Genomic DNA, 13,639 nt, shown 5'->3' on the forward strand with positions numbered 1-13,639 from the left:
AATAACGTGAAGCCAAGTTCACAATGCCAATTAATGGCCAGACAAGTACAACCTTAGCCATACCCTATAAAAATAACTTCACTTAAGAACCATCAAATGGGGTCAGACGAGAACCGGCAACCCGATTTAAAAAATTCAAAGGTAGCCGGCAAAACCGACATGTATGTAGTTATTGAAATGGTGTTGATCACCTCAAATAAAAGTGTTTCAAGATGATAGGCTATCCTCTAAGCCATCGGCTATATGACCCAAATTTTAAACCCAGCACTGTTGTTGCATCTTCTTGCACTGATCTTCAAGTCACTTCAACAGATATGCATAATGTTACTGGTAAGGGTGATGGGTTAAGTACTATTGCTTCTGCATTCACTGTGGACGAGTAACATAAAATTATATCACTTGTAAAAAATCAGCCTACGGCGATCAACTTTGCAGGTATGACTTCTCCTATCGTGATTTTCTCTAATCATGTTTGGATAATTGACTTTGGTGCTATTCAACATATGGGAACCAAATCCCTTGATTTTCATAATCTTGTTTCCTGCAATATACATGTTTCAAGGGTCAATTTCTCTTCTCCAATTTAACATGAATCATGTTCTCTATATTTATTCATTCAAAAATAATATACTATCAGTAAGTAAATTGACTAAATCTTTGAATTATTCAATAACTTTCTATCCTAATTATTGTGTTATTCAGGACATGAAATTGAAGATGATGATTGAACACGGTGAAGAAATAAATGGGTTGTACTTCCTACAACCAACCAATAGTATCCAAGTTTGTCTTACTACCAGAACCGATCATGAACTATGGCATAGACGATTTGGACATCCTTCATTCTCAATAATCAAATTAGTAAAAATCACATTTGAATTTAGCTTTTGAATTTAATGAATCCCATTATTGTGATACATGTCATAAAGCCAAACAAACTAGAATAAAGTTTCATTTGAGTGAGATTAATAAAGAAAATGCTTTTGATATGATTCATTGTGATATATGAGGACCATATTCGAAGTCCACTTTTTCTGGTGCACACTATTTTTTAAGTATAGTGGACGGTTTTACAATAACAACCTGGGTTTTTCTTATGAGACATAAGTATGAAACTTTTGCCATTATAAAATACTTTTTTAATCTTGTCAAGACCCAAATTCGTAAACAAATCAAGATTCTTCGTTCTGATAATGGGTCTCATTTTTTTTCACATGAAATTCAAGATTTTTTTAAAAACAATGGTGTAGTACATCAACATAGCTATGTTTATACTCCCAAACAAAATGGGGTAGTTGAACGTAAACATCGGTACCTTCTTAAAGTAGCTCGAGTACTCCATTTTCAATCAAACTTACCTATACGGTTTTGGGGTGAGTGTGTTCTAGATGCAACTTATTTAATCAATTGAACACCAACACCTAAACTCAAGGGAAAAACTCCTTTTGAAAAAATGATTCATAAACAACCAAATTATAAACAACTTTGTGTGTTTGGATCATTATGTTATGCAACCGACACAGGCCAAAATAAAAGCAAATTTGACTCAAGAGCCCGACGTTGTGTATTTCTTGGGTATTTAGAAGTACAAAAGGCATATAAAGTGTATGCTTTAGAAAACCATCAAAGTTTTAGAAGTAGAGATTTGATTTTCTATGAAAATGTATTTTCTTATAAATTTAATAAAGAAAAGGAGGATGAAAGTGTGTTACTTAAGCTTACAGATCATGCTGAAGACCAAGGAACCGTTACCATATCACATCCATTACAGGACCTAGTACCTGAAGTACCAACCCATGAAATTCTGAATTCTTCCATGGAATTTCAATCAGAAACTATGAATGAAAAATTTTAATAACGTTCAACCCGCATCTTCCGTACCTCCTCTCGAGAGTGGCCTTAGAATATCAATTCGTCCCAAAAAACCAAATATGTGGTTAAAGAAATTCTATTGTCCGTTGATTTCTTCACCAAGCCCGAACACGTCTTCCATACAAAGGTCCAAGTTAAGTACTCGGTTTCCATTGTCAATGTTTGTCTCTTTAAAAAAACAAAATCAAGTAAACATTCTTCTTTTCTAGCTTTTGTTGCTTCTACTCATGAACCTGATTCATTTGAAGAGGTTGTTCAGTATAAAGTTTGGCAGGATGCTATGCACTAAAAAATATGTGCTTTGCAAGATAATACTACTTGGATCATCACCACTTTACCTGACAACATGAAACCTATCGGTTGTAAGTGGGTGTATAAAGTAAAACATACATCTGACGGGTTGATTGAACAATATAAGATGTGATTGGTCGCCAAAGGATACTCACAACAAGAGGGACTCGACTATAGTGAAACTTTTGCCTCGGTTGCAAAGATGGTCACAATGAGAATTTGTTGTTGCAGCTGCCTGCAATTGGGTACTTTGTCAAATGGGCGTTCAAAACATGTTTCTTCGTGGAGATTTGCAAGAGGAGGTTTATATGGAGATCCCTACGGGATATGCCCAACAGAGGGAGAACCGTGTGTATAAATTTAAAAAATCCTTATATGGTTTGAAACAATCATCGTGAAACTGGTACCACAAACTTTCTAATGCTCTTGAAAGTTTCGGGTTCAAACAGTCTCATGTAGATCACTCCCTATTTACTTATGTCCAATGCCATATCTTTGTGACAGTTTTAATCTACGTGAATGATCTAGTCATTGCATGCAACAATTCAGAAGAAATTGATAAGCTAAAGTTGCATAACACACAGTTATTTCACATGAAAGATTTAGGTGTTCATAAGTATTTTTGGGGCATTGAGGTTGCCCGCTTAGGTAAAGGAATCTATTTAACCCAATAGAAGTATGCTTTAGATATCATAACCGAGATGGGCCTTCTCGATGCCAAACCAACATCCTTTCCTATGGAGCAAAAACATGGACTATGTTCAGAACAAGGAGCCCTTGTACATGATCCTCGTCACTATCATCGTATGGTTAGACGATTAATATATTTAAGCGTTACATGACCAAACATCCAATTTGCAATACATGTCTTGAGTCGGTTCATGCACCAACTTCTTCGAGTAGTTTAATATTTGAAGTTACAACTTGGACAAGGAATATTGCTGCAAAACAACAATCCTCTCCACCTTACTGTATTATGTGATTCAAATTGGGCATCATGTCCCAATACACGATGCCGTGTAACTGGGTATTGCATATTTTTGGGCCCTTCTCCTATCTCCTGAAAAACAAAGAAGCAAGTCATGGTTTCTCGTTCGTCAGCCGAGTCAGAGTACCGAGCTATGGTAAATGTTGTATATGAGGTTATATGGCTTAAGTTATTATTAACCGACTTAGGTGTTGAGCACACGCAACCAGTCACTGTATTATGTGATAATCAAGCGGCTTTGCATATCGTTGCAAATCCGGTGTTTCATGAGCGCAATAAATACATAGACATTGACTATCATGTTGTGCGGAAAAAGTTGGCACAAGGAATTATTCAGACCTATTACCTTCACAGTCAAGATAGGGTGGCAGACATGTTTACCAAAGCATTGGGAAAAGAAGCATTTGTCCATCTTCACGACAAACTCGGTGTGTGCAATCTCCATGCACCGGTTTGAGGGGGAGTGCTAAGGACTCTGATCCGGTCGAACATCTCAGGATTATCAGAACTCTCAGCTGATTATAGTTTCGTTTTTTGATAGCATTAAAGCATCTTAGATAAACCGATAACCTTGTAGTGCTTTAGATAAACCCGTATTGCACATATGTGTTTTAGTTTTTTCTGTTATCCTCATGTATAAATACCTGTATGCATATGCTGTAGTGGAATATAGAGAGAAGCACGTTTTCTTCAATCCTTTCCCTTCTCTGTGCATCGGTTTTCTTAGGTCTCCCAGGAAATACATTATCCACTCTCTTTAAGGTTTCTGGTAACCCTGTTTTAGACCCACTTTAGGTTCGTGTTTGATGAACCCAATCCAAAATCAAACAGAACCTCAGTGCACCCCTATTAGGCACGTCTCCACTACCCACCTAGAATGCACTCTGATGCAAAATTAATACAGAATCTAAACCCAAATTTTAATTGGATCCGACTTTGACAACCAAATTTCGGATTTGGATTCAGGTCAAATATGGGATTACATTTGACCAGTTGATACTCCTCTTCACATATGAGCTAGTTTGACCTTGGCTCACTTGCCTTTAAAGTCCAATTTTTATTATTTGTGTTTTTAAAATATGTATTTATGTATATACGTAGATTAAGATTTGCTACATTGGGTGCAAACGACCTAGCAAATAGGGAGGAACCCTCTTGTTTGTTTGTGTTATTCTCACGTCCAACACTATAGATGTGATTTACATGTTTTGTTTACTGGGAACCGACTTTTGCGTTGCCAATCCGACATGTATAGAGTTTTTTATAGCGACAAAAGAATGGCTATGAAGGCATTGGTTTTTTCAGGCATAAAAATATATTTTTTCATCAAAAAATTACAATCCAGGAGTTGATTCCTACTAAATCGAGCATGCTAAACACATCTATTAAGTTAGATATTGCCTAAACAACTCTCATCCTAAGATTCAAACTAGATTGTAGGTACAATCGTTTGTATCAAATATAAGCCTTATATATAGAGAAATGAAAACCTACTAAAACATGCTAATGGATTTTTGCTATACAAATGAAACACACATTTTTGTTAACGAGCTAGCTCAAGCTCGACTGAGCTAACTAGAGCTTAGTTCAGCTCGCCACAAAAACATGAACCAGCCCAGGTCAAACACCCTCTGTTCGGTTCGTTCATTTACCAGCCCTAGTGTTGGGAATATATTTTCTCGCGGGAAAGTGCGAGCGTTGGTGTTTTTCCAGCAAATCACGAGCCGGCTTCCTCCTTTGTTGGTAGTGTAGGGCAGAGGGAACTTTTTGCCTCCATTCTCGTTCTTTCAAGAGAGAGAGAGAGAGAGAGAGAGAGAGATGGAAGGAGTCGCGTCTGCCTCTTGCAGCAATGCAGGGGGAAGAATGCAAGTTGCAATTTCTACGTTGTACGACGACAACCAATCCCTCATCACCGTAAGCATCTCTCCCCTCTTCATCTTCTTCATTCTCACCATCTTTCTTCTTCCCCTCAAATGATGTTTCTCATCCTTTTTCTCGAAACCCAATAAGGAAATTCGGAAGGCCCTCTTGACACTCAAGACCATCGCAGTCGATCTTGAGAGGGACAAGCAATTCGATCGGGTTCGTTCCGCTCACCTTCCCCTCATCAATCTCTGAACTTCCCGCCATTCTTTTTCTCCCAGAATCTTTCTGTTTTAGTGGAAACCCCGAAAGATCGAAAATATAAAACGAGCGAAAGGATGATGGATCGTCTACGCATTCGATTTGTGTATTGCAGGTGAAGGAAATTGAAGGTGCGGCTCTCGAATTGTTAGCGTCTTTCCATGACGTTACACACTTCTCTTCGGCCCTCCAATCCATCGGACAAAACTACGCGCCGCCATCGGACGGGGTTTCTCCAATCGTTCCGCCCTTTTCTTTGTTATTTTCGCGCAATTTCTCTGCATAATTTTTAGGTTTTATTGGGACAGCGTTGATCGTTTTCTTTTTCCCGGTGTTATTTTGGTGTTACATTGAGCAGTTGTCAGACTTTGCCAAGTTGATAGATGAAGAGGTTGCCAAATTCAAGAGCCAGTCCACTTTGGTCCCACAGAATCATCCCCTCTTCCGGCAATTCGAGGAAGCGATTTGGGTATGTTCTCTATCAGAATTAATCTGTTCTTAGTAAACATTTTATTGTTTTAGTACTATTTTTCCGTTTTGATAGGATTCGGAAGCGTGTGTTCTAGTGGCTTCAAGAAAACTGTGGGATCATATGGAGTTTTATTTGTTTTATTTGCGCATGAACCAATTATCATGTTAATTTCCATTAAGATATATGATTATTTCTTTTTTAGTTACGATTATTTGCTATGTTAGATTTTTATATTGGTTTGCATTGGAGATCTTGCTTAATCGACATTAGAATTTCACAAGTTCTGTTTATGACAGCTAATTGGTGAAGCGGATAATTTATACATCACAATAATTAGTTGGTGCTGCTTTTTGATGTACTAGTTTGGTGACTGATAAAATTGATCATTTTTCATTTCATAATCAAATGTCTATTGATGTTAGATATTAGTTGCATCACTGAATGTTACCTAATTATTATTTATATGTTAAATATTTTCACGCCTTAAATATTTTTGCCATTGTATGCAAATTTTCTGTTTATATAATATATTATACTATTCTTATAGACAAAATAGAACATAACAAAACTTGTCCGAGTCATTAGTCATGACTAAATGAGTCGAGCCACAAGTCACTGAGCTTTGGAACTATGATATAATGCAGTACTAATATGCACACAAGTTACCACTCCAAGAGCCGTAATCAAATCGTGTACTTTCTGCTTTTACTCTGATGCAGCTCAATTTTTGACATCACATTTCGATGATCCTTTTAGATTATGCTCATGGTTTGGCAATCCTTGAGGCAATATTTGTGAAAACTCTACATTTTTTCCTTCGCAATCCTTTCTCTTTGAAGCTATATTTGAGACATGAAGTCATGAAGTAGTCTACACTTTTATAAGAAAAACAAGTGACAACATGGTACTTTGTCTTTTTCGAGTGAACCTTCAGTATTTTACTCAATCTTCTGTGCTACCACAATGCACATGAAAACTCCTTGAATATACAATCCATGTATTTGGTGTTACATTATGGTCTGATGTGAAAGTTTAGGTACTGAAAGCTTAATTGTGTCATTCAAACAACTAAATGCCACTTTCTGCAGAATGTTCATCACGCAGGCCAGCCAATGCCTGGGGAAGAGCAGGAGGACATTGTAATGACCAGTACTCAGTGTAATCTTTTGAACATCCGATGTCCTATATCAGGGAAGCCCATCACTGAATTGGAAAATCCAGTTCGCAGGTACAATTTCTTTTTATCTTGTTTAGCAGAAGCATTGCCAACAAGGCATATGCAACCAAAATAGGATTGTTCTCCATATGAACCACTGCATAACTGGCATGAACTAGAAATAATTGAACGTGAGAGCAACTGAGATGCAAGAATGGTGGCATCTGATTTAGTTTTGATGCTCCTCATTTATAATTTTTTGTGTAAAATTAGTTTGTTAATCAGAGAGCATTTTAGTTAGAGAAAAGTTCTGGTTGCTATTGAAGAAATTGTTCAATAGAAGTTTTCCACAGTATCTATCTGTCAAATGCATACATTTAATTGATTTTAGATGACACTTCAGATTTTGTCTTCATGATGCTTGACATTCCTCTCCTAGACTCAGACCTTACCTGAGTTTGCAGTAGAGAACTTTAGAATTTTGTGTCTGGATGAGATGGGATCTCTGGCTAGTTATGGCTGTAATTAAATAGGATTATTTGAATATTTTATATGCATACAATCATACCTACACACACAAGTATATCTGTATTTATGTGAACATCTTTCTAATACATGAGCATGTAATAAAGCTAAATCCCAACTGCAAAAGATACAACTGACTTATACGGCATCCTGGGATAGTTGTTTACTACTAACATCATGATGATGTGAGCATGATTATCTGGCTGCTGAAGTAGTATGCTGGTGCAATATGTGGATAAGGTTGCCATGTTATTGATAGTTCCCCGTTGTTTTGTTCTCCTGTAAGTAGTTCTATGTGCATTGGCATTTTGTTTTTTATTGCAATAACTTGGTTCACCTTTTCATGAAAAAATTGACATCCTATTGATATTTTTTACTTTTCAATATTGACTTTCTGTCACAGTGATGAGTTGTAATGCACTTTTTGATGGTGAATAGCTAAAACATCTCTTGTCCATACAGTTTCAGTCACAACTGCAGCTTCTGATGCATACTCTGCTCCCAAACTTTACCTATTCGTTTTTTGCTTTATCTGCAAATAAGTCTTACCAGTAAACACATAACAGTTGGTTGTTGGTCTCCTCGCACTAGGAGCTTCGATCCAATCTGCATCACAAAATGAAAGAATACAAAGAAAAAGGACATTGAGACATTTCTTATGTAATCAAATCCATCATGAGTGCCCACAGAGCTCTGCCCATCTGGTAGGGGCGACTCCTGAATGTCTCATTTTGACAGGATATCATGAGTTTAAAACCCATTGGTGCACATCCTTTGCTGCAAGGCCGAAGTTGGGTGTGGTCCTTGGTGGGGATGGGTGCTGGATTTTATGCCAATCATAGTTGGCAAACCCATGACTCGGGCTCGGATCGCGGGTCAGCGAGTCAACTGGGTAACTCGAACGTGTTGGGACCATTTTTTTTTATAATACTTTAAATGTTGTCGTGAGCCTTGTGGAGAGAGAGAGCAAGCATCAGAATCTCTGAGAGGCTCGATGCTCGTCTGTTAGAGGAGAGCCTCACAGAGAGAGAGAGAGAACCTGGCTGTCAGCAGCGCGAGAGATCGTCGGTGGTTGCCGGCGGTGATGATGGCCACTGAAAATGGAGGAGGCTTAGGGTTTCAGAAATTGGGGAGGGAGGGGAAGAGTCGAGACTCGAGAGACTCGAGCCCCCACCCTTCTTTATGTTTTAAATCCGGTTCATCGCGAAACGAACCAATACACATGCCAGTTCTTCTTGTAAAGAACTGGTACACATACCTGTTCATCCCAGTGAATCGGGTTAGAATCGGCTGGCTTGAAACTGATTTGAATCGTTCAATTTAGCACTGACTCGGCAAGTTGTGGAGTTAGTGCCGAGTTGGGTGATTCCTGAACGATTCTAGCCCGAACCTGGTTAAAACAGGTTTGGGCTGGATCGGTGGCCCAATTCAATGGCTCAATTGATGGGCGATCCGATCCAACTTGAACGATTTTCGAGTTGGATTGCCGGGTTTGCCAACTGTGATGCTAATGGACCCGGTGAGTGAGGCAACTTTTCCTCTGTTATTAAAAAAAAATCAGTTCTTTCTTTATGTTCAAATGCTCTTCTTCACAGCCATGTTTGAATCCAATTTCTTGTGCACTGTAAGTTATGAAGTGTATTGTAAATGCCAAACATTGAAGTACTCCAAACACTTTTTATTCTTAGTAATCACCTTTCTAAAGGAATTAGTGTGACTCAACCATTTTTTTTTCATGATAGTTGGCATGTAAAAAGATTTAGATAACATACTTAAGGATGCAAGGGAGTGAGTTTGGGTTTGATACTGCCCAACCCATGTATGTTTAGCTGGTTTCGTAAGCGATGCCAAATTTGGTTACATAGGTGGGTTAGATATAGTAATAGATTCTAAAATCTAATTAGATTTTGATGCAGATTGGGATATGCAAGAATCTGTTTTCAACTAATAAAGGCTAAGCTGTTTAGTCATTGGAAGAGTTTGGCTATGCAACTGAAATACTACATACTTTTGGATTTTGTTACGGCCCGAATTTCAGAAGATGGTGTAGATCCGAGCTTCAGGATCTACATGCCTTTTCCTGCAAGCAGGGAGAGCTGTCCAGGCCTAGGTGGAACCCAAATTGATGACATGACAACTGACATGGCTTCTTTAATGGGTGACAAGTTAGAGATTCAGATTCCAGGGCAAGAGAAGAAGCATGACACATGTCAAGCAGAGGAGAAAATCCAATTAAAGAGCGAGGTCCACCTAGGGGAGCATGCCATGCTGGAGAGTTCTAAGGGATGTCTCCAATCTAGAAGCTGATTAGAGTTAAATAGGTAGTTAATTAATTACGGAAGAGTCCTTACCTATGTCACGCGGGTGCGGGGATGCGGCACTTTAAAAAAACATGGGTGCGGGGGTGCCAAAAAAAAAAGAAAATCAGACCCGGGTCAGATTTGGATCCGACCCGGATCCAAACCCAATAAAACAATCACGGCGTACTTTAAATAAGCACGCATGGTAGGGTTTCTATTCGAGAAACCCTCCCCACACTGCTCACTCTCTCTCCTCGCTCGCCTTTTCCCCCCACCGCAGTCTCCCTCTCTCCCGTTTGTTTTTCGGCCACCTGATGCCGGCAAGGCCCACGTCCAGCAAGCCCCACGTGCCAGCGATGCGACGACCCCCTTTCAGGTGAGCTCCCTCTCGCCTCTCTCTTTCCTTATTGTCTTCTTCTTCTTCTTCAGGCGAGCCTCCCTCGATGGTTTTTTTTTTTACATATCGGGTTGATCGCACCAGGTGCTGCACGCGCACCCGCACACACACCCGTGTCGCGTCACGTCGACGCGGGTGCGGCATCTGGTTAGCCGAATCCCTGTGACATAGGTCCTTACTTGATTTATTCTTTTGAAGAGTCTTTTTTAGAGAAGGAGTTCTGTCAGATGAAGGACTTTAAAAACGCTACTCAGTCTTTATTTTCCAGTAGGAGTCTTTATGCTTTAGGATAGGTTGATTAGATAAAAACTCTATCACAAGCCTCCCATCTATAAATAGATGTCTGGGTTTCTCCTTTATTATTATTGAATAAAATTGGGCTTATCATAATCTCCCTCTCTCTAGTTGTCCCTCTCTTCCTGAATGATTCTCTCTTTCTGATGTCTTTTCTCTTTCTCGTTTGTCTCTCTTTCCCCCTCTGGTCTCACCTGAGACCACGTGTGTAGTGGTGGTATCCAGCTTGCGCAAAGGGCCCACGCCCTTCACGAGTTCCTTTTAGAGATTCAGGAAGGCTATATTACCCGAGAAAGCGATTTGGAAGCCTCTGCAGTCGTGGTTCTGTTGTATCACCATCTTCTAAGCCTAACTAAGGTAGTCAAGCTTCTAATTATCAGATATTAGTTTTCTAGATCTGTAACCAGACCCTGAGTTGCATTAGTTTGCTTTTTATAGCCTTATAACCAAAACCGCATCTACCCAATTAACCCGAAAAGCCTTGTTTTCTTTATTTGACCTTCCCAGCCACCCAACCACCTATTTTAGTAATCCCTAACCTCCAGTAGCCCATCCTAACCTTGACACATGTTCCTAGGTGTCTAACTAGCCCTTGGTTTAGTCTATATCAGATCTGAACCGAAATCCTCTCTCAGTTGGCCTCCAGAGCCATTTTTAGCCTACCCAATTTCCTTGTTTCTTTAGTTTTTTTTTTCAGATCTACCCAAAACCTACACCACCGTTACCCTTAGACATCTACCCCATTGTGTCTAGTGGGGGCTTGCACCCTAAACACATCCAACCCAGCCTTTAAGGGTTAAGAACCTCAGGTTTAATCCTCTCGCTTCCGTCGGCACCTATCTGTTGCTAGCCTGGGGCTCCTTTTAGATCCAAGTTTCGAACCTTCGAAATCGGATCTTGAAGAGGGCCTAACAACTTCAAATTTAACATATGTTTGAGATAAAACTTACCGTCAGGATCACATGGAATTATTCGATCTACATCCCAACACCACCTAATGCAGGAGAGTAGTGATGGTTTATGATGGACAAGTGGATGAAAAGGTTGGTGCAGCACAAGTTAGTGGTGTCGGTGTTGGTGGCCATTCATGTCAGGTGGTGGTGGTGACCAAGAGGAGAGTCGGATAGCCACCAAAGAAAGGAGCAACAATGAAGAAACAAATGAAGGGGCGAGGGGGAGATTGAAAAGAAAAAAAAAACAAAAAAAAATCTAAACTTCGGCTAAAGGGGGCGGGGTGGGTCCGAAAAAATATAATATGCATATAATATATATTTTATATTATTAACATATACATTAACCAATCCTACTCAAGCTCCTTGAGCTTAGTAGGCTGTTCAAGCTCGGCTCGTTTGCTCGTCCGAGCCTCAGGGCCATGTACAAGCTCGGCTCATTTAAAGGCATGGACGAGCTTCGGGCCGAGCCCGGGTTGGCTCGGTTCGTTGTGCATGTCTAGGGGTGGGGTGGGGGGCTTAAATGAAGAGGAAGGAAACTGTTTAAGTTAGACTTTTTCCAGAAAAAGTTGTCTAAAAATGATCTGGGAAAAAATGGTCTGCTGCTTGCAGGGTCTTGCAGAAATCCATTGGCTCCACTCTTTGTGGACAGTTCTCTATTTTGACAAATTTGTCTGGGCAATCAAATGGTCACTTTAAGGGCTTGTCTAGGACTGTTGAAGTTAAAGGTGCGTTCCTCGCATGAGAAAACTGTTTGTGGCATTGGCACAAGTACCATCCACACTCATCTATTTATATTTCTTCTTACATTTATACTTTTCTCATGTTGTTTGGATTAAGTAATCGAAAACGTTTCTTTTTCATACCGAGTATATTGTGCTCATTTTTGGGTGTAATAGTGTTTACCGGAACTCCTGGGAGACTCATAATGCTCTTTTATTGTTCTCGTATCCTGAAGTGCTGAACAACTCAGCTGATACTTTACCGCCTACTTTTGAGCAGCTATACAAAGCTTTGATTTGCATTGCTTCATAGTGTGTTCTGGGCATAGAGTTTTCCGACCTATTAAAACATGAAAGCTTATCTACAGGCAGCTTCTTAATTCTTTATCATTTTTCTTTTGTAAACAAATTATCATGTGTCTCATAGTCAAAGTAGGCACTTCAGCAATTTATATCTTACTGCTATATTTTTGTCTACCACTGCCACTTTACCTTCTTGGGCACCAAGTTTTCTAACTATTACTAGCTAGTTTTTAATTATTCATTGTCTTTCTTTTCTGAACTAATGATACTACTATATAGTTTGATGGACATTTGAGGGATAGTCTTATATTACATAGTATTCCCAAGCAGGAATGTGTGTAGACAAAAAATTGAGATATGAGCTTTATATACATCTTCTGTTTGTGGATTTTGCTGGAGCTGATTGTTAAAGCTGACTGCTATTCTGTTTCATTGCAGCATGGATTGCAAGCATATATATGAAAATAAAGCAGTAATGCACTACATTAAATCCAGCAGACAACACAAGTGTCCTGTAGCAGGTATAGTTTGTTTTATGTTTCCTTGTGCGATATGTTCATTTGTCATGTAGTGGACTTTAATATTCTTTTGCACAGGTTGTCCCAAGATTCTGGCTCCAGAAAGAGTAGTGTGTGATCCTCTCTTGCAGTTTGATATTGAGGAATTGCGCTCTCGGAGCATCCAGAATTCAGGCTCCCACATGGTTGAGGATTGTACACAGATTGATGAGGACTGATTTTAGTACATGACGATACCTTACTAACACGAATTCTCCGGCTTCTGCTTCTGTTTTATATTGAATGAAATATTTCTACATGTAATCTATTGCGTGGTGCCATGGGAGCATTTTCAATATGGTATATCATGGTCTTAGTTGCCAAAAGCTCTAGTCGGAGCATAGGCAGAAGACACCTAAAATGATTAGTCGGAGCTTAGGCAGGATAAAAAAACTAAAACATCAGAAAAACAAAAATATTACAATAAATAGTTAAATTTAGTAACAAACATATGATTGTAATTCAGTGTAACATGCCATAAAATTCATGAAATTTCATAATATTATATATACATCAAAACTTGGGGCACACCATCTCATTACTATATATATATATATATATATATATATATCTAGAGAGAGAGAGAGAGAGAGGATTGTCTTGCCCTTGTTTCGTTTGGTTATGGTAAAGATCCTCAAAAATTCATAGTTTTTTAGATGTTTTATACTCGATTTGAACCATTAGAGAG

The 13,639-nt window shown here is 39.0% G+C and overlaps 1 protein-coding gene across 1 annotated transcript; it reads left to right on the forward strand.

Moving 5' to 3' along the window:
• Positions 1–4,829: 4,829 nt before the first annotated feature.
• On the forward strand, positions 4,830–13,247 carry HPY2 (RING/U-box superfamily protein). Its single transcript, XM_090007127.1, has 7 exons — positions 4,830–5,065; positions 5,162–5,233; positions 5,391–5,504; positions 5,634–5,744; positions 6,836–6,975; positions 12,833–12,915; positions 12,991–13,247. The coding sequence occupies exons 1-7, from the start codon at positions 4,970–4,972 to the stop codon at positions 13,128–13,130; spliced, it is 756 nt and encodes a 251-aa protein (XP_089863253.1). The 5' UTR covers positions 4,830–4,969; the 3' UTR covers positions 13,131–13,247.
• The last annotated feature ends 392 nt before the right edge of the window (positions 13,248–13,639 follow it).

The sequence above is a fragment of the Nuphar pumila genome, chromosome 5, assembly GCF_984573655.1.
Source record: "Nuphar pumila chromosome 5, dmNupPumi1.hap1.1, whole genome shotgun sequence".
In the NCBI taxonomy this organism is placed as follows: domain Eukaryota; kingdom Viridiplantae; phylum Streptophyta; class Magnoliopsida; order Nymphaeales; family Nymphaeaceae; genus Nuphar; species Nuphar pumila.

Excerpts from the sequence above, each read along its gene's own strand:
- HPY2 (XM_090007127.1), top strand. The coding sequence starts at position 4,970 with ATGGAAGGAGTCGCGTCTGCCTCTTGCAGCAATGCAGGGGGAAGAATG. Across the intron at positions 5,066-5,161 it reads ACAACCAATCCCTCATCACC|GAAATTCGGAAGGCCCTCTT; the intron begins GTAAGCATCTCT and ends AAACCCAATAAG. Across the intron at positions 5,505-5,633 it reads ACGCGCCGCCATCGGACGGG|TTGTCAGACTTTGCCAAGTT; the intron begins GTTTCTCCAATC and ends TACATTGAGCAG.